General features: G+C 35.9%; 1 protein-coding gene across 2 annotated transcripts; it reads right to left on the reverse strand.

The window, feature by feature from the left end:
* Window positions 1–4,748: 4,748 nt before the first annotated feature.
* LOC128025117 (phosphatidylinositol 3,4,5-trisphosphate 3-phosphatase and dual-specificity protein phosphatase PTEN) lies at window positions 4,749–24,760 on the reverse strand. 2 transcript variants are annotated; one of them, XM_052611155.1, is made up of 10 exons: window positions 24,047–24,760; window positions 21,142–21,226; window positions 18,124–18,168; window positions 17,796–17,839; window positions 17,464–17,702; window positions 16,525–16,666; window positions 12,319–12,387; window positions 11,788–11,954; window positions 10,101–10,322; window positions 4,749–8,403 (listed from the first exon to the last, which is right to left on the reverse strand). In XM_052611155.1, exons 1-10 carry the CDS (start codon window positions 24,123–24,125, stop codon window positions 8,227–8,229), a joined length of 1,269 nt encoding a protein of 422 aa, XP_052467115.1. In that variant the 5' UTR covers window positions 24,126–24,760; the 3' UTR covers window positions 4,749–8,226. The 2 variants fall into 2 exon arrangements, with proteins under 2 accessions (XP_052467115.1, XP_052467116.1); XM_052611156.1 differs by lacking the exon at window positions 12,319–12,387 and having other exon boundaries at window positions 24,047–24,759.
* Between the last annotated feature and the right edge of the window lie 999 nt (window positions 24,761–25,759).

Raw genomic sequence — 25,759 nt, forward strand, 5'->3', positions numbered from 1 at the left:
AAAAAAAAAAGTAGAGTGTTTCTTTAATTTCCCATAAGAAATTTTTCAAACTAATGCTCAAAAGGAACAAAAAAAAGTGTATTGTATGCAATTATAATTTCTAATGTCTTGCTTTATTAATAACTGGATATGTTGTACATTGGTTTCATAAGATTCATCCAACATCTGAGAATTTCTCAACTTTTCGCAAGAATAATTCATTATTCATTAGCACAATTCTTTTTACTATGTAAAATGTCTTCCTTAATCTTCAGTATTGCTATATTTTACGTTACTGTTTAGAATGGAATATATTTTAAAGATTTTTTTTTTATTATTATTTATGATTCTGAAGTTTCTTAAGTTCACCCAAGGTTGGAATTATTTGATTAAAAGAAAAAGTATCTTTATCCAAATGAATGCATTCCTGCTTAATAAGTCATCATGTCTCTTAAAAAAAATAGTTTGCTGTGTTTGATTTTTTAAAACTGGTGTAGCTAGACACTATTGCTGTCTTGCACTGTTATGCATCACGATTATCAGCATGTGTGTGTGTTTGTTTACCCATACAACTGTTTACACCAATCATAGATAAAATGGAGATTAGTTCTCATTACCCATGACCCTTTGTAATGACAGAGGTGCCAGACAGACTGAGAGGTCTCCATATTTCTGTCTCTCTGAACTGTGGACGTACTGAAGACAATGCAATGTCTTGGCTGGAGACGGAGAGGAACAAGGCCCACCTGTCTGTCTGTCAGCAGACCCTCAGCTCCTGCCATCCAGCCAGCCAAGACACAGTCCATTACACTCAGACCAGAGGCTTCTATATATCTTCTGTCTCATGCCTGTGTCCAGTTCTGTGGATGAGATTCCAGATCTCATTATTGCCCTCTTTTTCCAGTCTTCCACTCAAAACTAAGGTGTCATATGTTCACAGCATCATATGTCATAGATGAATGTGTGGTTTATAAAAAAAAAAAAAAAGATATATACACACATAGAGCGGGGATCGAAAGTTTGGGCACCCCTTGCAGAATCTGTGAAAATATGAGTAATTTTCAAAAAAATAAGAGAGATCATACTAAATGCATGTTATTTTTTATTTAGTACTGTCCTGAGTAGGATATTGTACATAAAATATATTAACATTTAGTCCACAAGACAAAAAAACTGCTGAAATTATTAAAATAACCCCACTCAAAAGTTTGGGAACCCTTGGTTCTTAATACTGTGTGCTGTTACCTGATGATCCTCGACTGTCTTTCTGTTTTGTGATGGTTGTGCATGAGTCCCTTGTTTGTTCTGAACAGTTAAACTGAGCAGCGTTCTTCAGAAAAATCTTTAAGGTCCTGCAGATTCTTCAGTTTTCCAGCATCTTTGTATATTTGAACCCTTTCCAGCAGTGACTTTATGATTTTGAGATACACCTTATCACACTGAGGACATTTGAGGGACTCAAACACAACTATTTAAAAAGATTCAAACATTCACTGATGCTCCAGAAGGAAACAAGATGCATTAAGAGCTGGGGGTGAAAACTTTTGGAATTTGAAGATCAAGGTAAATTGTACTTAATTTGTGTACCGGGAAACATACAAGTATCTTCTGTTGCTTACGAAGGGCAGAACTAAATGGAAAAAAAATTATATTTCAACAAAATAAGACAAATTTGGCCATCTTCATCATGTTCAAAAGTTCTCACCCTCAGCTCTTAATGCATCTTGTTTCCTTCTGGAGCATCAGTGAATGTTTGAATCTTTTTAAATAGTTGTGTTTGAGTCTCTCAAATGTCCTTAGAGTGAAAAGATGTATCTCAAAATCATAAAGTCACTGCTGGAATGGGTTCAAATATGCAAAGATGCTGGAAAACTGAAGAATCTGCAGGACCTTAAAGATTTTTCTGAAGAACGCTGCTCAGTTTAACTGTTCAGAACAAACAAGGGACTCATGCACAACCATCACAAAACAGAAAGACAGTCGAGGATCATCAGGTAACAGAACACAGTATTAAGAACCAAGGGTTCCCAAACTTTTGAGTGGGGTTATTTTAATAATTTCAGCATTTTTTTTGTCTTGTGGACTAAATGTTAATATATTTTATGTACAATATCTTACTCAGGACAGTACTATATAAAATATAACATGCATTTAGTATGATCTCTCTTATTTTTTGAAAAATCACTCATATTTTCACAGATTCTGCAAGGGGTGCCCAAACTGTCGATCCCCACTGTGTGTATATATATATATATATATATATATATATATATATATATATATATATATATATATATATATATATATATATATATATATATATATATATATATATCAAAAATCTAAAATAAATAATACAAGATGCATGTACTTTAGAATTTTTTATTTAAATATTTGAAATTACAAACGATAACTATAATTATTTAAAAAAAAATTAGAATATATTTTATTCTATATATTATGCTACTACTTACAATAGCAATAATAATAATTTATTATTATTATTTTAAAATAATTTATTATTATTATGTTTAAAACAGTGGGATTAAGACACATGAACTTAAGATACATAAGGTACATTTTCTAAAAACAAGCATATTGTGCAAAATATTTTGAGGGGAAAAAATGATCTCGCTTTAGGAATGTTTAGATGTTTTGAAACTGAAAACCAGAAAAAAAATACTGATCAAGAAAAAAAAATTGCAGTGTGCTGGAGTATTCAGAATAGAAGGTTTTGTGTTGGTACGTCACAGTTTTATCATGTTTGTGAGACCCACAGACACAGTCTGATGCTGGTCTTCGTGCTGGAAGACACTGAAGTAAATATGGATTATGCAAGACCGCCGACAACATGTCTCACAATGAGACGCTTGTGACAGACTGGAAACAGTCAGTTCTGTTGCCTCCTTTTATTTGCACCCATCTTTTCCCCCTAACTCCAAGAAAGGCCATGATTTTTCACACAAAATTACTTTCAAAGAAGAAAGCACTTTTTTTTTTTTTTAAGCAAACTTTCCCCAGTTTGTCCCTCTCTGTAGTTACTAAGGCAGGAGCGTGTGGGAGGCGGTTCTGTCATGCTCCTCTTGCTGCTGGTGTTGTTAGGTACCTGCGGCACAGCCCTGAGCTTCACTCAACTTCACTGCAAAGAAAAGCAGAACTTCAAATCCATCTGTTACTTACATCTGATGATCAGGGCCCTGACATCAGGTCTGCCTGTTTCACCCTGTAGCATCTCGATCAAGTCTTGAATATTTGATGTCAAATTGATATCAAGTTGACCCCTGGGGTATTCAGAATTGGAGAGTTGAGGGTTGTGTATTGAAAGAATAGTACATTGATTTTGTAATTGTATTATTATTATTATTATTAAACCAACACAAAACCAATTAGCTAATGGCGTAAGACAAATAAAGTTAGTACATGCTAATAATGTTATATATCTCAGAGTAGCAGCTTATTTGAGTGACACGTCCCAAACAGGGTGAAAACCTCTCATTAATACATTTTTTAAATAATCTACTTAACATAGCACTTAATCTCAGCCAAAGAACTGAAAAATATAAACCGATGAAAACCTTGACCTTGAATAATAAAATCCTAAATTCAAATGATTTCTTCTTAAAGGCGTTTGTCATGCCACATTCATATCAAACAGCGGACATGGTGCTATCAGAGTTCAGAGGTGAAGAGGACAAGCTCATCAGTCTGTACATTAAACCAATTTCTCTTTGAAACGAGAGAGATTCATGCACGCAGGTTATATAAGCGGTTCCTCCACGGCTCCTGTAGGCCTGACACAGAGGCCTTTATTAATAGATAACAGGATAGGAGGGGAAATCAGAGGTCATTAACAGATCAAGTGTGCTTTGGGGTTTTTACTTGGATCTCCTTTTAAACTTAACAGAGATATATTTAAAATCAAGATTATTTTCTGGGCACAAATTAGTCTCCCATAAGGCAGTTTATTTACAGAAGATTATAAACATTTCTTCATTCTGTTGAGAAAATCTAAATAGTCCCCAAGAGCAGTTTTAGAGAAGTTAAAATAAGAGAGAGAGAGAGAAAACAGAACTGCATTCGTTTTCCTGTATTTCTTCTCAGCTGACATGAAAAGCACCTTCGGCATGAGACTGAAATCATGAGTTCAGCCTGTACTAGAGCGCTAATGGGCAGCTGCAAAAAACCTATACCCTACTCAAGAAAAACAGGCATCACACTGATGTATTTGGCCAGGAAAAGCAAGACTAGATTACCCAATGGTATTTTCATATGAGTGAGACAATCATTTCATCAGTATACATGTACTTCAGTGAATAGTGATGATTTGTGTTCATGAACGTACACTTCAATGTAGGGTTCCTTGATGGAATATTCCAAGTTCAATACGTTTACCGATTAGCAGCAATTCTTAAACATCTGTTACACTGAGACAGTGGAAATGAATGGGGCCAACTTTAATTGTGTAAAAGTAAACACAGCTTCTATAGTTTAAACAAGACATAATATGATAACATGATTTTAGTGTGAAAACATCACTTACTAAACTTACTAAAGCTTTAAAACTCAAAAAATTCATACAAGAATTTGAAGAATACATTGCAAGTTCAACCTAACCTTGATCATTGCTTCTCGTAAGCTTGAGAATGAGGAAGCCAAATTAATTCTTGTGGTAATTGACAAATGCTGGGGGGGGGGGTGAAAAATTCTATACTATGCAACTACGAATTCAGATTCGCAAATATCGAATGCTGTCAAAAACAACGAACGGACAAGATTGAGACTTTATTGGATTTATGTGGAGTTTATAACACTAAGATAAAGGGCAGTTTACACATACAATTACAAACAAACGTGATTTGTAGGAGCAACATGATTACCTGTACAATATTTCATACATGGTTGGTTTGTGTATTCTCAGTGCATAGGCATTACACACAGAGCAACTGTTGCACAGCACAATAGTATCTGAACAGGCTGAAACGGAGTAAGGCTGTTTTCTTAAGAGACTTGAAAATATACCGCGTTTACGTGAACGTAAAAAACCCTCTGGGGAGAAGAATGATTTCTAATGGAGCACGGCTGAAGTCCAAAGGGCCCCCTGCTGCAGGTCTAGCTGGACGATTTAGTGCACAGTACCACCCCATCTATCCGCTCACATGACGTGATGTCCTAACAGTCTTTAAAGCAACTTTCAACTATTAACGAGAGGCACTTTGTGGCAATCACAGGCATCATAACATATTGCACAAATCAGCTAAGAAAGTGTGATGTGAAACATATCCACTGGCACCTTCGATGACGTTTTGTTTTTCATGAAAGCTGAAAATACATTTTTCATGCTGCCTGTGAGCTCCACACACCCGTGCCACGTACAAGATGTCTGAAGGTCTGCGCAAGGTACTGTGGCTAAATTATCAAAATGTCTAGGGATGCATCTCATGTCGAAGAGACAATCTGAGGATTAAAAGGATAGTTTGCTAAAAAAAAATGAACATTCGTCATTTACTCACCCCTTCTGTGCTAAAAATCTCTTAAGCAATTTCACAAATAACTACTAAGAAACAGCATGTAACACAATGAATTAGATGTGAAATTAAGACTGAAATAGTATTTTGTCAAATATTCTTCAATGATTTTTATAGCATCATTCCAAACCTGTACGTCAAACTTCTATTTCTGTTGTCCATTTAATAGTGAATAGAGGAACTCAACTGACTTTCATTGTGAGGACAAAATCAGTTGAAACATTCTTCAAAATATCTTCTTTTCTGATCATACAGGTTCAGAAAGACACAAGGGTGAGTAAATGACAGAATATTTGATTTGAGTTCTTTCAATTGAAGTTCATCATGTGACACATTAAACCACTAAACATCCAAAACATCTCAGCATATGTTTAGACTGGGGAATACCTGCAGAGGGTCTTTGCCAGAATGTGAATGAACACTTTCGTAAATAGAAAAATTTGATTCTATCGGGATGCAGAGACAATATTACTGTCTTTTCATTTCAACTCTATTCTACTACTATTGATTGCTGTGAAGCATTTCCAAAAAAAAAACACTGGACCGCTGACTGAAACCCTGCAAAGACCTGTAACAGTGCAAATGTCTAGTACAATATGTTGCTCTATTATAGTAGCTTTAAATAAGTCAGTGCTTGGGCAGAATGGTAGGTATCAAAGCAGTAGAAGAGTAAGCATTGTCAACTTCAAGTAAGGCAAAGAATACCTCCCGTGGGCCCCGCCTCCTCCTCGGAACACAAAGAAAACAATATAAAAAAAAAATGAAGCTTAATTTTGGCAGGTTTTCAGTGATGTGATAAAATGTAAACAAAATGCGAATCCTTGATAGGCTTGCTTTTATTCCTGGATTGGTTAGTGTACAATCTCATAAAGGAAGGCCCAGTCTCCTCTTCATGTCAGGGAAACGTTTTCTTTCTCTAAAGGAAGGCGAGATGTACGGTGTGTATAGTGGGCTGGTGAGAAGAGTGAAGCCTGAACGTTAACAGTACGAGAAAGGCAGCTTACTCACTACCTTTAGTGAAGATTCTTGCCCAAGAGACTGAGAAAGGTTTTTTTTTTTCCCTCTCTGTTTTTAGTCTGGCCACAGCCAGATGTTTAAAAAAAAAATTTGGCATGCTTAAAAGAAAATTATACATTTAAATATTCTCATATATAGGGCTTTAATATTTCTGAAGCAAGCACAAGACTGTGTAAAATCCGTAGCTGCACTATGCTCATTCCAAATGGAACAAGGCCTGTTCAAGAATAAGAAAAGAAAAAAAAAAGATCTCTAGCTAGTGAGGGACATCAAATTGTTGGAAACTAATTATGCACATCAAAGTGCGACTAACAGTTACGACACGCACCGAAGTGCGTTTGAATGCTTGCACCATGAGGTTCTTTGCTCCGAAATGACTGCACTATACATTGAGTTTACAGTTTAGCAAGCACCATTGCTGGATAAATGATCCAGATTTCATTAGATCATGCACGATAAGGCTACAAATATGTTATAGGGAGCCAAAGATCTGATGTCTGACACAGCCAGGAAGAAAGACAAACTATGTAAATGCTGTTGAAATGTAATCAAAACTTGCATCCAAGGTTGATACATTCAGAAAAGGGCTTCTCCATGTTGACATGCATTACACGAGATGCTGTACACCATCAAACCCGATCTGTCCAGAGATCGCTGTAGTGAACCACAGAGCCTTCGAGCAAGATTGATCCGTATCCCAAAAACATACTGAAGAAGAATTTGACCACTGACGCTACCTTGAGCCTTCAAGAAGTGAAACAGACAACAAAATCATCCTGTGAGAGCTGATTTAAACAAGTGCCAATTTTGAAAGGGAAACATATGAATTATATAAATGAAGTGTCACTGAATGACTGTTTTTATAGATTAAAATCCCATCTGCAGAAGAAAGAGTGATGGCAATATCTCCTTCCCAAATACAATCAAATTGTAAATGACTTTAGAAACCCTTTTTTTTTTTTTTTAGAAAAACATTGTATACTATTTATTTAACAACATGGAAACTGATTCCAATAACATGCACACCTTCGATCAACATTATTGCAACACTGGTTTCCCTGTTGTGTTGTGTGTATATTTGCATTAAAAAAAATTATAATAATACATGGTGGAGCTAAATATTGTGTTTTCTGCCAAGGTGTCATGTAGTTTAGTAGAATCATTACCACCTCCATTCTAGTAGTGGTACTGATGAAAGCAGACTAAGGGCTAGTTTCCACTGCACAACAGAGCCAGACTGACACATGGCGGCCTTCCAGCAGCATGAGAAGGGTTTCACAGTAGGTAGGACAGACTAGAGAAGGACTGACATGGAGACATGAATGCTGATTAAAGCACTGGCCTAGGGTTCAACGGGTTGATGAAGCAGCGAATTATGATCTCCACTGAATTTCTCCCATAACGAATCCCCCATCCTGAGTGGGTTTCCTTTCTTGTGTTACGGCATGAACATGTATTTACATAATCGCTACTGACGCGGTTTTCCACAAAACATCAGTGTTGATACTTCATGGAGGGGGGTGAATGAACAAAAGAAAAATTTGGTCAGCATTTTTGTCCCTACATCTGGTGCATATGTGTGACGTGTGTCCTAATTCAGCTTGAAGAAAAAAAAAAAAAGTACTTGCTTTCAGTTCATATTCAAGTTTTCTCCTTTATACAACTCTATTACATATGGTTTCTTTTTTCTTCCCATAAAAATATTTCAAACTTTAGTAATCTGTTCTTCATCATACTGATCATTTTCAGGGTCCGAGTCTGTTGTGTCCGAATACCGGTAAAGGTCCGGTTCATTATCGCTAACATCCGGGGTTACAGACGTAGAAGTGCTGGCTTCCGAGTTGGATGGTTCCTCCACTGTTTTTGTGAAGTACAGATTTACCTAATGGGAGAGAAAAAAAATAAATAAAAAAAGCGCACATTTTAGTCATTTGAATACTTGTAGCTTTGAACATTTGACCTTTGAATGAGCATACCACCAGTTTAACACTTTAAAGGGTTAGTTCACCCAAATACTAAAATTATGTAATTAATTACTCACCCTTATGTCGTTCAAAACCCGTAAGACCACCGTTCAGCTTCAGAACACAGTTTAAGATATTCTAGATTTAGTCCAAGAGCTTTCTGTCCCTCCATTGAAAACATATGTACGGTATACTGTCCATGGTTAGAAAGGTAAGAAAAGCATCTTCAGAGGGTCCGTAAGAATTTTTTGAAAGCATCGAAAATACATTTTGGTCCAAAAATAGCAAAAACTACGACTATATTCAGCATTGTCTTCTCTTCCGGGTCTGTGTGAGCGCGTTCACTACAGTGTACTGATATCCGGTTCGCGAATTAATCACTCGATGTAACCGGATCTTTTTGAACCAGTTCACGAAATCGAACTGAATCGTTTTAAACTGTTCACGTCTCCAATAAGCATTAATCCGCAAATGACTTTAGGTGCTAACTTTTTTAATGTGGCGAACACTCCCTCTGAGTTCAAACAAACCAATATCCCGGAGTAATTCATTTACTCAAACAGTACACTGACTGAACTGCTGTGAAGAGAGAACTCAAGATGAACACCAAGCCGAGCCAGATAACGAACAAAGGATTGACTCGTTCTTGAGTCAAGACAGGTTGCATCGGTTTTCGGATCACCAGTAGTGATGGGAAGTTCGATTCTTTTCTGGGAACCAGTTCTTTTGGACAGTTCGATTCAATAAACCTGTTGAAAAAAACGGTTAACTGATTCTTTTGCGCTCAACGTAATGACGTAATTTGTCATGACTCAATTACGTTGAGCGCAAAAGAATCAAGCCTTTGGTTTACCTGGGCTCATAACACTAGCACAGAATCAGTTCAGAATCAATCACCAAAAGAATCAGTTCAGTTCAGACGCCCTGTGTGTCAGTCTGCTTCACGCTGAATCACACATGCACAGTATCATCAGCTCCTCGGTTCTCGAATCGGACGCGTCGGACAGAAACGGTGCTTTACTCGAGAACGAGTTAATCTTTTGTTCGCTTTCTGTCTCAGCTCGGTGTTCATCTTCAGTTCTCCTTTCACAGCAGTTCAGTCAGTGTACTGTTTGAGTAAATGAATTACTCCGGGATATTGGTTTGTTTGAGCTCAGAGGGAGTGTCAGCCACATTAAAAAAAGGATCCATTTAAAACCATTCAGTTAGATTTGGTGAACTAGTTCAAGAAGATCCGGTTACATCGAATGATTCGTTCGCGAACCGGATATCACTAAACTGCAGTGTTTTGAATGCGCTCACAACAGACACGGAAGAGAAGACAATGCTGAATAAAGTCGTAGTTTTTGCTATTTTTGGACCAAAATGCATTTTCGATGCAGTTCTAACGGACCCTCTGACATCACATGGACTTTTTTGAAGATGTTTTTTTCTTACCTTTCTGGACATGGACACTATACCGTATCTAAAATATCTTAAACTGTGTTCTGAAGATGAATGGAGGTCTTACGGGTTTGGAACAACATGAGGGTGAGTTATTAATAACATAATTGTGTGAACTAACCCTTTAAATGAACAGCAATTGGAAGGCGGTGAGCAAAATTGCTTAACACACCTTGAAGTTTGGAGAGAAGTATCTGTTGGCTTTATCCTTATTGGCTTTATCCAAGTTGTTCTTGGCTAAAGTCAGGATTAGATAATCCTTATCATTCTCTCCCCGTTCTGTGGTTTGGTTTCCATCCAGTTCCTTCACTAAACCTCCATTTTCAACCTTCTCTGAGCTCTCATCTGGTCCAGGGACGAAGAAGGTGTTCACCCAGAAGTGAAACATCTTATCCTGGTTAACAAAAACATATAAAAATAAGCTAAGATTGAGGAGTGTAATACAAAAGAAAACAAATCATATTATAAGATAAGGCTTCTAGGCATGCTCATTTCGGTAAATTTTTCCGACCAACAACCGCTCCTTGTTATCCAAACATTAACTATTAACTATTACGATTAAAAAAAATAAATTTGCATTAAATAAAAATACAAATAGACGAGATTGTGAATTGTGACACATACGTTAAATTTAACATGCAAAATTTTAAGTGTTGCCCTGGGTTGATTTTTTTTCCCATGGGTTAATAAATATGTAGGATATAGCATACCTTATACATACAGCAAGCATTAAATAAAATACTTTTAATACTTTTTAAACCATTTAAACTAATCTGTCAAGATCTTTACTTTCGGTTAAGAAATAAACTGTCATTAGAGCATCCCTAAAGGCTTCATTTAAAAAAGTTTTTATTTGTATCTCTCTTTCACAATACAATTATTTCAAAACAGCTTTTCAGAAATTCATAATGTTATCGTTTAGAACAGCCTTATAGTCCATACTGAGCAATTTGGTGTTGAGCAATAGGACAGTTTACAAGGAAATAAACAATTAGTCAGTTGAGATTTGCCTTGTAGTGTCTGTACTGATGCCAGACTTAAAGACATAATTAAGAATCTCAGATACAGCTTGTGGTTTACACCCAACCCTTTCATTAAAGTATTTAAGTCACTATATAGTTTTATATATAGAGAGAGTGAGAGAGAGAGAGAGAGAGAGAGAGAGAGAGAGAGAGAGAGAGAGAGAGAGAGAGAGAGTGAGAGTGAGAGTGAGAGTGAAATTACTATATGGTTATGTAACATTAAGCTCAATGTCCAAAAAAAAAAATAACTACATAATTATACACCATTACTGTGCTACATAATTACTCAACCTATGATAAGATTTTTGTCATACAGCCCAACCCTGTAAGAAGTCATTCTGGCACGGATTCCAGACTCATTTGTTATGAATAATCTTATCTTTTGCTTTAATCAAGTTCAAAATAAAAGTTATAATAAACTGATATTAAGTACTCATTTGTATTCATTCATTTTCATTTCACTCCATTTGTAGCATTAAGAGCACTTTTATCACTAAATATGATTATATTATTTCTAAAAAAAATGATAAACCATAACATTCCATATATTAAAACAACATTTGGGTTGAATTTCAAGTAGGAGCAGTATATTGTGATCTATACTGATACCATGATATAAATTCTTTAAACTTTAATAAGATTTAGGACATACCACCCAACTCTTAGTATAAAATTTTATAACAAAACTGCATGAAATTCTGAAGTAAACATGCATCTTAATCTTCACTCTTAACTAACATAAAAACATTACATTGACTACTAGATGCAGCAATAAAGTAAAGAGGATCAATGATGATCTAGAAGAACACTTTAGGCTGTTTGGGAACTCACACGTACCTTTTTCAGCATCTTGTTTTGCTTGTGGAAGAACTCCACCTTGATGTCTCCGCACACAGGCAGTGGCTGTGGAAAATCAAAGTACATGTACTTCTCCTCTCGCCTTGTGTGCACTGGATTAGATGTGTGGATTTTCACTTTCAGTTGGTACACAACAAACTGAGGATCTGCAAGATAAATCAATGTGTAATTGCTCTACCAGCTTTGTGCAACAGAACCAAAATTTTTCAATGAGCTTATGCATATCTGTTAACATAAAACAAAAAAGCATAGAGGAAAACAACAGGATAGAAACAGCAGAAATGTTGATACAGAAAAGACAAAATAACAGTGCCACGCTAAGGGCCCTATTCTGAGAACAGCTGACCCTGGACCACGCTTCCCATCTCCCTCAAACGAGGCTTTACGAACGACCACCAAAAGTGGAGTTAGGGGCATTTACTTCTACAAGGCAAACACATTTTACAGAGCAACACTGGCTAGGCTAACAGAACTGAAAATGAGAAACATTTTAGAAAAAGCTGATGTTACCCCAATGCCAATTGGTTTTTCTGAACCCATGTGGAATCTGCTCACTCTTGCTTTTTACAGCAGAATCCCCTTGGAGAAAAAGAAGGAGATTAAAAACTGTCCAGTGGCCTGGCCAGAGCAAGAGCAAGAGAGGGCACTATAAGGGGAAGAAACATTTAAACAGAGCTAAAACACAACACACACACTCATGCAACACAGCTTTTACAGAGCTGGACTGGGCTGGACTAAAATATTAATGGCCACTTAGGACTATGTTGGAAACCATAAGTGCAACACCACCGGGAAGCCCTTTAGTTGTGAGGTACACTCTAAAATCACACATCACAGACATTACAGATGTCTTGGTCAGTGTCACCAAGAATGTGTTCAGAATAGGGCCCGGAGGAGGTACAGTCAGAGACAGAGAGACATGGATGCTGCAGCACCACTGGACAAACTCGCACTCCAAAGTAAAGACTCTTAACATGTTCCTGCCACTTTTCTTTAAAGATGTCAAAGTTATTTGGCTAAAGCACATAGAATACCCCTGGTAGTACATTAGGTACATCTGGATAAAGGTTAAATGTCTAGGTGCAGAGGAAAAGACAGGAGTGTGAATTTGCAGGAATTGAAGCAAAAAGGAAAGCCACGAGCAGCTGTGAACCCTGCCTATTAAAGCAGCCTCTCGGCAGTTATTATACAGGAGAAGGAAGTGTGTGTGTGTGTGGGGGGGGGGGGGGGGGGGCTGGGGGTGTGTTAATGTCGGAGCTGATCTGACCTCAAGTGGATGCCACAAAATCACACGTATAAATGAGGGGAAAATATTTTTCAATGAAACCACAATGACTTGTTATAAATCTACAAGGTTGTTCATTTATGGTATATGCATCTGTTGATGACATCTGCAATATTATTCCAAATACATTTTAAAGCAGTGGCGTAGCCAGGGGAGGGGCCATGGGGGCACTGGCCCCTCCTGAAAACTGATTGGCCCCCCAGTGTGCCCCCACATTTCTACTTGTCTGTCACTCACAAATTCAAATTATAATCTTTCAGTTTAGTAAATAACTCATCTGTACTTTTACTTCGTTACTGTGAGCGACGCCCCTCTCGTTACTTTATCTTAATGCAATAAATGTTATAAATGCTTCAGTTTATTCCAAACGCGCCGTCTACTTTTCTCTGGGCAATGAGCGATGCCCATTCGCCAATGATTCATTCTTTTGAGTCAATTCTGTTCAAAGGCTTGATCAAACCAATTGGCAAACGAGTGAATTGGTTCATGAATCAGTTTGAATGATTCGTTCAGTTCCCTGCCTCACGCACTGAGCGTCTGAAGCGGTTCACTCAGAGTTGTAACGTTTAGCATCAACAGCGTTGAAAACGGGACTATGGAACTGCACTGAATTGAAAGCAAATCTGCAAAGGCTATTATTTGCTTGCGATGGAGATCCTTATTAGATGAACACCGCGTGTGCTGTCTACTGTTTAACAGGTAATAACTTGGGCTACATTCGATTACAGTACACGATACCACTATGACAGTAGTTTGTTGTACGTGTGTGGCTTATAACAGAGGGGAGTCAAGTTGAATGCAGCTTCCAAAAGACAAAAAATAGCCGATTAAGATTGTATTAATTTTAATTCAATCACACCGGTGCGAGTACGTTCAGCAAGTCATATCATCAGCTGTTAAATTCAGATCTGTGATCGCTTGCTGGCGCTGAGCCAGAGATAGATGCGTTTTACAGCGTTGCGCATTATAACCAATCACACACGGTTCGTTTGAATGCATTGGCCAATCAGAGGTGTTCCGATGAGTCATCGCTGAAATGCCGGTGCTTCCTTCACTCGCTCGCTGACTGAATACCTCTTTCTGGCGAATTCTCTCGTCAGAAACAACAAAGTGCAGATGTGTGTACGAATCTATAATTAAGATATTGATTTCACAGTGTTAACAGTTTCAGTGATTTTAATGGGAGTTTCTGAGAGTGATTGAAATCTAGACTGTCAGTGAAAATGATCTTTAATAATGTTAATGTTATTTGCTCTCTTTCTGAACAATGAAAGATTAGTAGCAATATTTATATCACATTAACTTTCAATGTTAAATTCACATTTAATATAAAGTCAGTCGTATTAAAAATATGTTATGGCATGAAACCTATATCTGTTACTTAAGTAAACAGACAGGGTTTTATAATAAATTGCAGTAAAGGCTGATGAAATATATACATTTACACACGCACACACACATTACATACATTTATCTATATATCTAAATAAAAATAGGCTCCGTATATATGACCCAAAGTAACTAACTACTTGAGTAGATTTTTTATCCGATACTCTTTTACTCTTACTCAAGTAACTATTCAAGACTAGTACTTTTACTTTTACTTGAGTAAAGTTTTTGGGTACTCTACCCACCTCTGGACACATGCAAAAACATCGTTTTTTTTACTGGTCAATTTTGAGATTTGGGCCTGTTTGTCTTCAGTAACATATCTTCTTTCAGACTTGTGGTGAAAAAAAAGTCCAAAATACACATATAGGTCTTTATTTTTCTACACCTTTAGTCTATTTGCATCTGTAGATTCCTAATAAATTCAGTTGGCGTTCTAAATCACCATGGTGCTCCGCGATTGCTGTTTTATAGGATCCACATATTTTACATGTTAAACTAAAGCTACCTTTTTGAACAAGTAGCTTTCTAACAAAGTATGGATATATGATATTTTTAAATCAATATGCTCAAGATTAATTAGCCTTGACATAAGTAGATTTTGTTTATTCGTCAATGCAAATTTACTGCAACTGCTGCTATGCAAATTGAATGGGACGTGGATAATAAACAAAAACATATTATGAAATTATATTAAATTTATAGTAGTTATATTAATTAATTAATTGTGTATTTATTTCTATGAATTATTAATGTTATTCTGATTATTATTATTTGTGAGTTGTACACTATTCATACATTGGATTCTTTTATTTATTACAGTTTTTCTTTCACTTTTGTAAAGTGAAAAGTTAATACAATTTGTATTTGATTTTTTTTTTTTAAGAGCAGTGAATAACTGCTATTAAAATATAATAGGGTATCACTGTTTATTACTGATTTTAAAGGTTACTGAACTCTTGAAATGATTTGGATATACAGTTCAAACAACACAAGATTGGCCCCTCTGTATTAATCGTGGCCCCTCTTGTGCCCCCCAGTTGAAAAAATCCTAGAATCGCCCCTGTTTTAAAGTAATCATTTAACACAATTCTTGGTTAAAAAAAATACATATACATATACATATACACGTATATATATATATTACGTATATATACACACATATTGTGTGTGTGGGGGTGTTAATGTCGGAGCTGATCTGACCTCAAGTGGATGCCACAAAATCACACGTATAAATGAGGGGAAAATATTTTTCAATGAAACCACAATGAATGGTAAGGCCAAGTTACACAGGATGTTAAATTAAAATAAATGTTTGTTTTTTATTGTTTTTTACACATTACAAAATGCTGGTCTTTCGAATCAATTTCTATTCATTAAAGGATCTTGAAAATAAAATAAGTTATATAAAGCAGCACAACTGTCTTCAACATTGAAAATGAGAGATGTTTCCTGAGCTCCACAGACTTCTTAGAGTGTACTCTGAAGGATCATGTGACACTAAAGCACATTTCATAATTCAGTTATAAAACAGCTACAGAAAGTGATGATGTTAATGTTAGGAATACCTTAATGCCTAACTGTCTACATTTAGAAGTTCAGAGCTGGGCAACAGAATAGAGATCGATTGAATTGGGTGTGATTTACCATGTGCATCTCATTGAAACACACTCCTTTTTGACTGGCACATCCTATGTGAAACTGCCAGCAGTTAGAAATGCATGTGCTCATGTCGCATCTGTATGGGAACCAATAATGCTTACGAGGGCCTCCAATTCACCCATCCACCATGTACCAAGTTAAAACGAGAGTTTTAAACATTGCCAGTTACATATAATTTTAGAAGAAAATAAATCACAAAAGGTCAAAAAGTCCATATTTTTCAGAGCAGACACATGCAAGATGCAAGTAATACCTGGTGTAAACACTAATGTGTCTCACCTGAGCACGTGAGATCAAATAGCCCGCAACGGATGACAATACAAAGCATAAACAACACTGCTAGAAAGGAAAAAAAAATATATAAGAAAGAGCTCACTTACTGCAAGTCCCTCCACTGAACATAGGCACGGTCTCAAACACCATCTTGTGAAAGAGCAAGGCCACAGGTTTGTACTCCAGCTTATTCTTCAGAAGGTAGCTATAGTAGTACACATATCGCCTCTGGCTGGGAATAGTTACTCCCTGTGATAAAGCAAACCTGTAGTGTTAATGCAAACATCTTCTCTGCGGCCTCAACACAACACAACACATTATTAACAAACCCTTTAAAGACTTGTTATAAATCTACAAGGTTGTTCATTTATGGTATATGCATCTGTTGATGACATCTGCAATATTATTCCAAATACATTTTAAAGTAATCATTTAACACAATTCTTGGTTAAAAAAAACCCACATATACATATATATATATACACACACACACATATATATATATATATATATATATATATATGCAGTTAAAGTAAAATATTGTTTCTATAAATCAACATCTTTAAAATCATTCATTTTATTTTTCGCCATTGCTTTTCATTTCAGTAGGTCATTTGCAATGCTTCATAGGATTGTAGATCTTTCCCTTAATAAAGTACACAGTCTTGTATGGTACCTTTGCCTTTTTGATTGATATTAGAAAATTTTTTTTTTGCTTCAAATCCAAGTTTGTAAGGTTGTGATTCATCTCGTAGCTGCTTGGTTTGATTCTTGGTATACAACTCTTTAACAAAGACTTTATTTAATTCTTTATGAGAAAAATACTGTCGGAACAAAGGCCAGTAAAAAAGTGGATGGGCACTGAATACTCGGGGGGAAATGATGTAGGTCAGTAGATCTTTATCCACCAGGACTTACATTTTCTTATCATCGCCGTAATAACACATATGCCCACCTACATAAGTACACATCAGCATGGACTTTAAAAATGTATCAAAACTTTAAACCTTGTGATTTACATTTCTATACAAAAATATATACGTCACCTTCTTGTCTCTGGTTCTAACTTCACCATAGAAGTCCAGAGCCTCTTGTGCTTTTTTGAATTTGCCTCGGTGTAACAAGTATGCACATATCATGACACCCGTACGTCCCTTTCCAGCTTTGCAGTGAATGGCAGCCACATGATTGTCATTTTCACTGAGCCACTTATCCAAATCTTCACAGAAAGGTTTAATAAGTTCTAACTGAGGAGGATTGTGATCCTCAAATGGATACTGTGCAACTGCAAGAGAAAATAAAGGGTTCATCAAGACTTTCATTACAACATTTCAAAATCATCTATAAATGGCAGATTTAAGCAATTCAAGTAGCTTACCTCTGCAGTTAAATTTGGCAGTATCATAATGTCTTTCCGCACATCTAAACAATACAAAAGAAACAGATGAGTACAGAAGTTCAACACAACACATTTCTGCATAAGAACTTTGAAACAATGCAAAAACCAACAGAACATTCACAGCTAAATAAGAGACCTATGTGCAATGACAATGCCCTCCATTCACAATGTTTAAACAGCTTGTTTTTCTTTAATATTAAATTTAACAAGATTGCAGCTTGTCTGATTTTAACAGCAAAATGGAAGAAATGTTCTAGCATGTTCTAAATGGCATTTTACAGAACTAAAGTTATTTAAATACACTTACAGATTATATATCTTGTAATGATTTTTATGCTTCAAATCCAAGAATCTGCAGAAAGAGCACAACAATTACTTTCTCAGACAATCCTCAGACAATCAAGGTTGATTTTGGTTAAAGGAAGAGTTCACCCAAAAATGAAAGTCTTGTTCATTTTCAAAACACAAAGATATAAATCAAGAAACCAGACATTTCTGTCACTCCATTGAAAATCCATTCCACCAAATGTTTGATGCTTCAAGAGATTCTGCACCAAAATTGAGAAGTTCAATACAAATTTATATTCACACAGAAATATTGATCAATGCACACGGTTATTGCGGTCACAAATCACGGTTATGAAATTTGGCTGATGGTTAATTGTCTAAAAAGTCACGGTTATTGAGATTAATTGTTTGTTTTATGGATTTGGCGAATTAGAGAATCGGCTGATCCAACACCAGCGCTTTTGTTTTTTTTTACACCACTATAGAATATCAAAACTGTGTGGAACTAATGATCATTCTTTTTTTAAAACTCTTTGTTAATCATAACCCATTAAATACTATCTAGCTCATTACAGAGAAAACTAAATTTGAATAAAAATATATAAACTATGAAATGAAACTAGCTGACTTTTAGAATTTAGCAGCAAAAATAATATTGTGAAAAAATCTTTGGTGCTGCACATTATACAATTTAATCATGTTTATTCTGTTAACTATTTGTATTCTTACAAAATACATCCATGAAAATAAGATAGAAATAATGAGAAAAAGAAAGGCTTAAAATAATCTTTCGGTCTGCAAAACTTTGATCATGTGAAATGCTTCAAACAGAGGGCACAAAGCTCTTATGCACATCCAGGGTGCAGAAAGGTGCACTTGAAGCAGAAATGGAGTCGCAGTGCGCTGCACTCCACACGGTACAAACAAAGAGAAGAGAAATGAGAGCGCAATGAACTCCAGCAAGATGTCTTTTTGTGCGAATCAGAAACCAGACCTTTATCTACACATCAAGTATTATAATGGGAACATATAATTTTGGAGAGAGTTCTCCTGTGCTGATGGTCATAACTGAACGAGACAAGCTGTTTGAATACTGAGTGGAGAATAACTGACAGCTGCAGCAGAAGGAAGATCAATTTCTGTAAACTTAAATTTAACAATGTAAATACAATTCTGTCCCTCACATAAAGATATGGAATGGCTTCAGATGATATAGGCTATACAGTGCATGAAAACCAAACTGGTGCTCATCTATTTCTTTTGGTGTATGACTCCCCATTGTGCCGTATAAAAAGCACAATAATCACAGTTGTTAGATCAAATAATCGCGATTTGACTTATTTAATTATCGCGACAGGCCTAATAATAATCAGCCGTACCTGCTTCAAATGTGAGAACAAACCAGACTGGTTCTTGCAGTAGATCAAATGTGCTTGCCTGACATGTGAGAACCTCATTGCTTCTTCCATTTACAATATTTGATGTGCTTTATCCATTAGCATTGATCAATGTTTATATATGAATAAAAATCAAAAATTAAACCTTTCAATGTAAAAATTAATAAATCATTATAAAATCATATTATAAAGTGATTATGTCTCAGAAAATTTTTATAGATTTTTTTCATATACATACATATATTTTTTTTTCCCACAATAACACTCTGAACTTTTAGATGTGTCAATTTTGGTGGAATGGCAGGATGATGATCTCACAGGTTCTGTGTTTAGAAGATGAACTGATGTCTTATAGGTTTTTTTACATAGATTGTAAAAAAAATGTTAATGACCACCCTTGTGCACACATCTGTTCATTTAGAACAAGGTTAATAATTTCATGTGTATACTAGGGCTGCAATAAATTATTTTGATAAACGATTAATCAAACGATTATTAGAATGATAAGCCATTTCAACCATTAATCTTTGATCGATTATTCAAGTTTTGAAATTAGTTAAAATATTGAGTTCTACATATTCTAACTGAAAAAAACTAAAATTAATCACTTCAGCTCATGAAAATGTCAAACAATTATATTACTATCATTCAATTACAATTATTACAATAGAAATAAATGTATATGGCTCACAAAATCAGATTATAGATATTCTCATTTACCATTTAATTAACTGTATGAAAAAGGAACTGACCAATTCATCATTTTGACTTCTTTTTTAAGTTATATGAATATGGAAAAAAATAAAAGGCAAGAGATAAGTTTTATTTTTGGTCAACTATTTTATACAGACCTTAATCTCTCTTAAAACACTTTATAGTGTTACAATAATCAAAGCAGTCCATAGCTAGATTACGCTTTAATTAAAAAAATTATTTAAAGTAGTAATGCTAACTGAAACTGTGACACTGACTCAGTTTTATCATGTTTAATTCTGCAAAGCTGCTTGGTTTAAAACAATCTAATGTATAATGTGCTATGCACATAAATGTGACGTGACTGGACTTTACTGAAGTGCAGAACTGCAGAGCTGGTGCAAACCTCCACATCGCTATGATCAGATGCTTGTCGATAACGTCAGCTAATCATTTCAGCCCTTCTGTATAGGCATGTGTTGTGAATTAGGTGAAACGTTTTTGAGAAGTTTGAATGTGCATGTAAACACAACTCGTATGTGCAATTATTAGTGCTTGTCACTTAGGACCTAATGTCTAAACAAAATGTGAGAACTGTGATTGGAACATAAAACCATTATTTTAAACATTTTCTGCACAATCAAGGCTAATATTTAAAGTAAAGCAATTGAAATCACAAAAGCATTTATTCATATGACTGTGAAATGGCATACTGAATGACACAGTCTAACATTAGTTACACATTTCACTGCAAACTGATAAAGCTGTGCAACAGGTCATTTCAGAGGTTTTAAATACAGTGTGAAAAGCCTATAGCTGTAAATATCACAGCAGATTTGTTCGTTTTTTTTTTTTTGCCACAACCTGGGTTGTAAAGGTTAAAAGAGACTCACAGATCCAAGTTATACTGACAAAATTTCTAAAGAATATAAAAAGCAAATACTTACCGCACTACATCATCTATGTTGTTTCTGTAGACACCTTCAAGTCTTTCAGCTGGAAAGCCCATAGCTATGATGTTCGGATAAATATCTAGACAGCAGAGTTAAGGAAATCTAGAGACTCTTTTTAGGGAAACTGATATGGACGAGAAAGGAAAAAACAACAACACTACAATCATCTGATTAAATATGAACCCATTTAGAAAGTCCACTGGCTCCTGGCCTTACACAATTGTAACAACTAGTAAAACACATTTCCAAAACGCTGAGGCAAGGTTGTTGAACAATGCAGAGCATTTAAATGATGGCACAAGGAGCAGGAAAAGAAAGAAACACCAAGCCCCGGTTTAAGTGGAGAAAATTAGCGCTTTACTTTTTAGTTGTGCAATGAGAGCTCAGATAACAGGATTCTGGTTAATATAGAACAGATGGCTCTCGCTGTAAGAGACCAATGCATAGACCTCTAACCCAAAGGGCCACACAGGGGCACTAAATAAATCACACTGTGCCTCAGCCCAGTCTGGAATTACTTTCCTTCCTCACCTTTCCATAACGAGTGCATCACTTCTTCAGTCCGACATACATATGCAGGCCTTTATAATCAAAGATGATCTAATCAGACCCTGAAGTGGCAGACAAACTGTTGGCAAAGCAATTATATCACAAAGAGACTCACAACTGTTTAAATCAAGTCTGGAAAATACAACAAAATATTAGATGTTAAATCTACCTTGTTAACTTGATGAAAAATGCTCTTTAAAAAAAAAAAAAAAAACATATTGGTTAGATGACGGTAAGCAACGTCGTCTTGTGTTCTCAGATGGTGTAGCATGTGGTTCTCACTTCTGGAAAACTTGACATTTCAGCAAAGAAGAAAAAAAAAAATTTTTGACCGCTATATGGATACGAGCTCAGAAATTATGTGATTCTGATAAGCCATAAAAGGTCTTTAAATGTTTACCATCTAAAGCGGTCTAAGAAGTCTAATAAAGTAGATTTTTCACTAATTTCCCATGACAATCATAGTTTAAATTATTTTTAAATGTCTAAAAATATCCACATCTCCATGAAACAGTAAATATGCATGTAAAAAATATATATATATTTGGTCTTTAATTTTAATGGTTCAGTGGCAAGAAAAATTATTTGATCCTTAAAGTCTGAAACACATTGACAAATTTACTTGCATCCAGTAAACACAGATCATAGTGATCTGGTCAAACTCAATCAATCCAGATATTTTATCAATAACACAGATGCATTACTCTTTTAAAAATGCCATACACAAGCAAACAACTAGATATAAATGTGATGCACTGACACTGAGACAGTCTCATGTTATCAGTAACGTGAAAAAGAGTCTGAAAGAATGAAATCATTCTCCATATTTATCCTTTGAAACTTAAAGAATAGAGTCCTACATTCTACTTCAACACAGTGTGTTTTAAATACAATGAGTCCATGGCATTTCGCAATGCATGAACCCACACACCATCGAAGCCCCTGCAATCAATATCCATGCAATCAATTCATTCACAGGCCACTCATGTAATACACTAGATTTAAAGCAAAACTGCATCCTTGTTTAGTGTAAATACACTTTACATTTCAAAATTCTTCATGAAACATCCACCAAGGCCTACCAGATTCCTAAAGCCATTGTTATAGTGCTATACAGAGAAATAAATGCACCTCTTCAATGATTTGATCCTGCCCTCTAACTGTCCTTCCAGCCCTGTATCTTAGTGTTTGGTAAACCTGCCTTTTTGTATATTACAGGACAACGAACATGACAGTGAGGTGAACTGGACTACATCTAAACGTCAGGTTTGGTTTTAATGTTTCATCAGGAGCATCTCCAATAACACTGAATACTGCTGAAATAAAACAAGCAATCAAATCTCTTATTCTTTGCACTTCATCTGCAATGATATAATGCACCTGAATAAAAGCAATCACAAAACCATCAATGCACATGCATACAATACCGGTGCTTGAAAAACACAAATGACGTTGACACATTGCACATAACTGTGAGCAGGCATCAGTGACGTTTCTAAAATACAGCGCTACAGAGGGAGTCATTCTTAACAGGACTGCACGAATACCTTCCTGCGAATACGAAAAAGACACAGCCTACTTCAGATATTAAAGCATTTCCTTTTGTACGCAAGCGTGTGAACCGAATCATTTATCGTCAATCAAAACTACACCAAATTGAGCACGAGATGTATGTTCTGCGAGCAGCTGATGCAATTGCTCTTTGTGTGACACTGCTTGTGCATTTCATCTAATCCATCGCATTACATAAGACAGCGAGACCTCTACGCGACGAACCTTTGTTTTAAATCCCCAAAATGCAGTTTTTGTGCAAAAAGCCTCAAGTGGAAATGAACGCGTCTTGTGTGCTAGATTACGATTAGCAGTCAGTCGATGGACCAGATTACATAAGGGAAAATAATGACATTTTACAAACTAAATGGAGCTACTTGAGTTGTAGACTGCACATGCAACTTGCCCAGAACAACTGAAATAAATGCGCGTGCGGGCTGTTGATCCACTGTATGTTCGTTAACCTGGTTAAATTGAGAAATGATATGAATCTAAACGGCGCTGGCTACGACTTGATCCAGCCACAAATAATAATAATAGATCTAGATCACGTCAAGCTCCAGTCGCCGACTAGGTGCCAGTGACAATAGTTTCTGCATCAAAAATATTATATATATATATATATATATATATATATATATATATATATATATATATATATATATAAACCTTTGTATTCTCTGATGAAACGTCAGAGATATCCCGATTTAGAACAAGATACAAAGCATTACCTTCACTGCAGACATTGGTTTCTACACAATAGACAGAACAGGGACATTTGATTGATCAAAGAGGATACAGGTCAAGTCCAAGTCGAATCCATCTTCCTGGTATCTATTTTTGTTTCGACTGACAATTTCTTTTATGATCGCAGCCATGGCTGTGACAGGAGTTTTTAAGGTTTTTAGTGTGTGAGAGAGTATTGTTGCTTTCGGTCGATTAATACCCTATTCGTTTCGCAGTCCCCCTGCTAGCTAGAATGGAGTCTGCTGTGGCTCTCTCATCAAGGGCCTCGCTCCAAACCACCACAGGCCCGGCTTCCAAAATGCCCTCCTCAGCTCAGACGAGCCCCGGTTTAAAAGAGAAGCAAGGTCCCACGTCTCGAACTGCAGAATTTCTAGAGCACGACAAGTCTCTGGTCGCACCGTAGCCGCCGTGGTTGAACGGAAAAGCGGAGAGAGGGTCCTCTCCGTGCACTTCCACCTCAAGAACGGTTGTCAAAGCCCCGCTCGCTGGCGCTCAGCTCGCGTTCCGTCTAGCCGCTAGCTTCAACGGCTAGCGCGCTAGCTCGTCTACCCATCCTTAAAAAAATAAAAGCCATCGAACATTGCAACAATCCGCGATGTCCAAATTCCAACACATGAAATTAAAGGTGACAGCCTCCACCAAGAAATTAAAAACTCGATATTTAAATATCACGTAGGAGCGGTATCCAGTCGGATCTTTTTCCGTCGCTTCTCCTCTGTTACAGTCTCAAACTTCCATCATGGCTTCCCATTGAAAAAAAAGGTGACGTTCAGTCAACATATTCATACGCTGTGTCAAGTAGTTCCACGAATGAAGTATTGTATGAATATACCAATGCTTTTTCTGTATTTCAGTATATAGATACACACATTATTAAATATAAATATTTAACTGTTTGGACGTTAAATTAAAACATTAAATATTAAACTTTTTTAGGTACAGCCAGCGGAAGAATACAGTCAGAGCACAAACGACTACTTTTGGTTCCAGGGTCACGTGTGTACAGAAATGAGGGAAGTATCCAATATTTTATATCAGATTTCAAGTCAGTATGTAGGTATTACAGACCAGAGTTCTCGTTTCTTTATTTTTTCTTTCTTTTTTTTTCTTTTTTTTTTTTTTTTGAAAGAATTGTTTACTGGTCTGAACCATGGTGACTTCAAATAACAACCTGGAATGTATATATTTGAAACACTACTGTATACGATGAAAAATATCAGAATGCGTGTACTAGTTACCCCCCTCAGCAATGCCTCAACTAGCCTGCAATAGAAGGCAGGAAATTGCTAAAATGCTTACGCAAGCAGAAAAGTAAGTTACTGCATAAAGGCGCAAGCACATCATTTGGTAATTATAAAGAAATGACATAAATTAATTGCGCCAGCGATTACGCAAATTTATTTAACCATGTATTAATGCAATATGCGTGTTCTGTACCATTAAGGACGGCAATAGGGTAGAAAGATCTAGCTGCGTTTGGAAAAATCTTTATTGCACAGCGCCATCTGTCAGAATAGGATTGTAGATATTACAATTATATTTTCTCCTGTCCTTTTTTTCAGTACAACCCTTTTGTAAATGTTTTGACTTTTTATTTAATTTCAATTATTTATTTTTATTTTGTTTATTTTTTATTTGTAACATTATTTAGGGGATAGGAGTTTTTTGTGTATTTTTTATTGTTTTGTGCTTTGTGTATGAGCTAATTTGTGCCTAAATTATAAGTTATTTATGATTTATTAGTATGTTAGATATTTGTGTTTTT

Source organism: Carassius gibelio, chromosome A12 (assembly GCF_023724105.1).
Source record: "Carassius gibelio isolate Cgi1373 ecotype wild population from Czech Republic chromosome A12, carGib1.2-hapl.c, whole genome shotgun sequence".
Classification (NCBI taxonomy): domain Eukaryota; kingdom Metazoa; phylum Chordata; class Actinopteri; order Cypriniformes; family Cyprinidae; genus Carassius; species Carassius gibelio.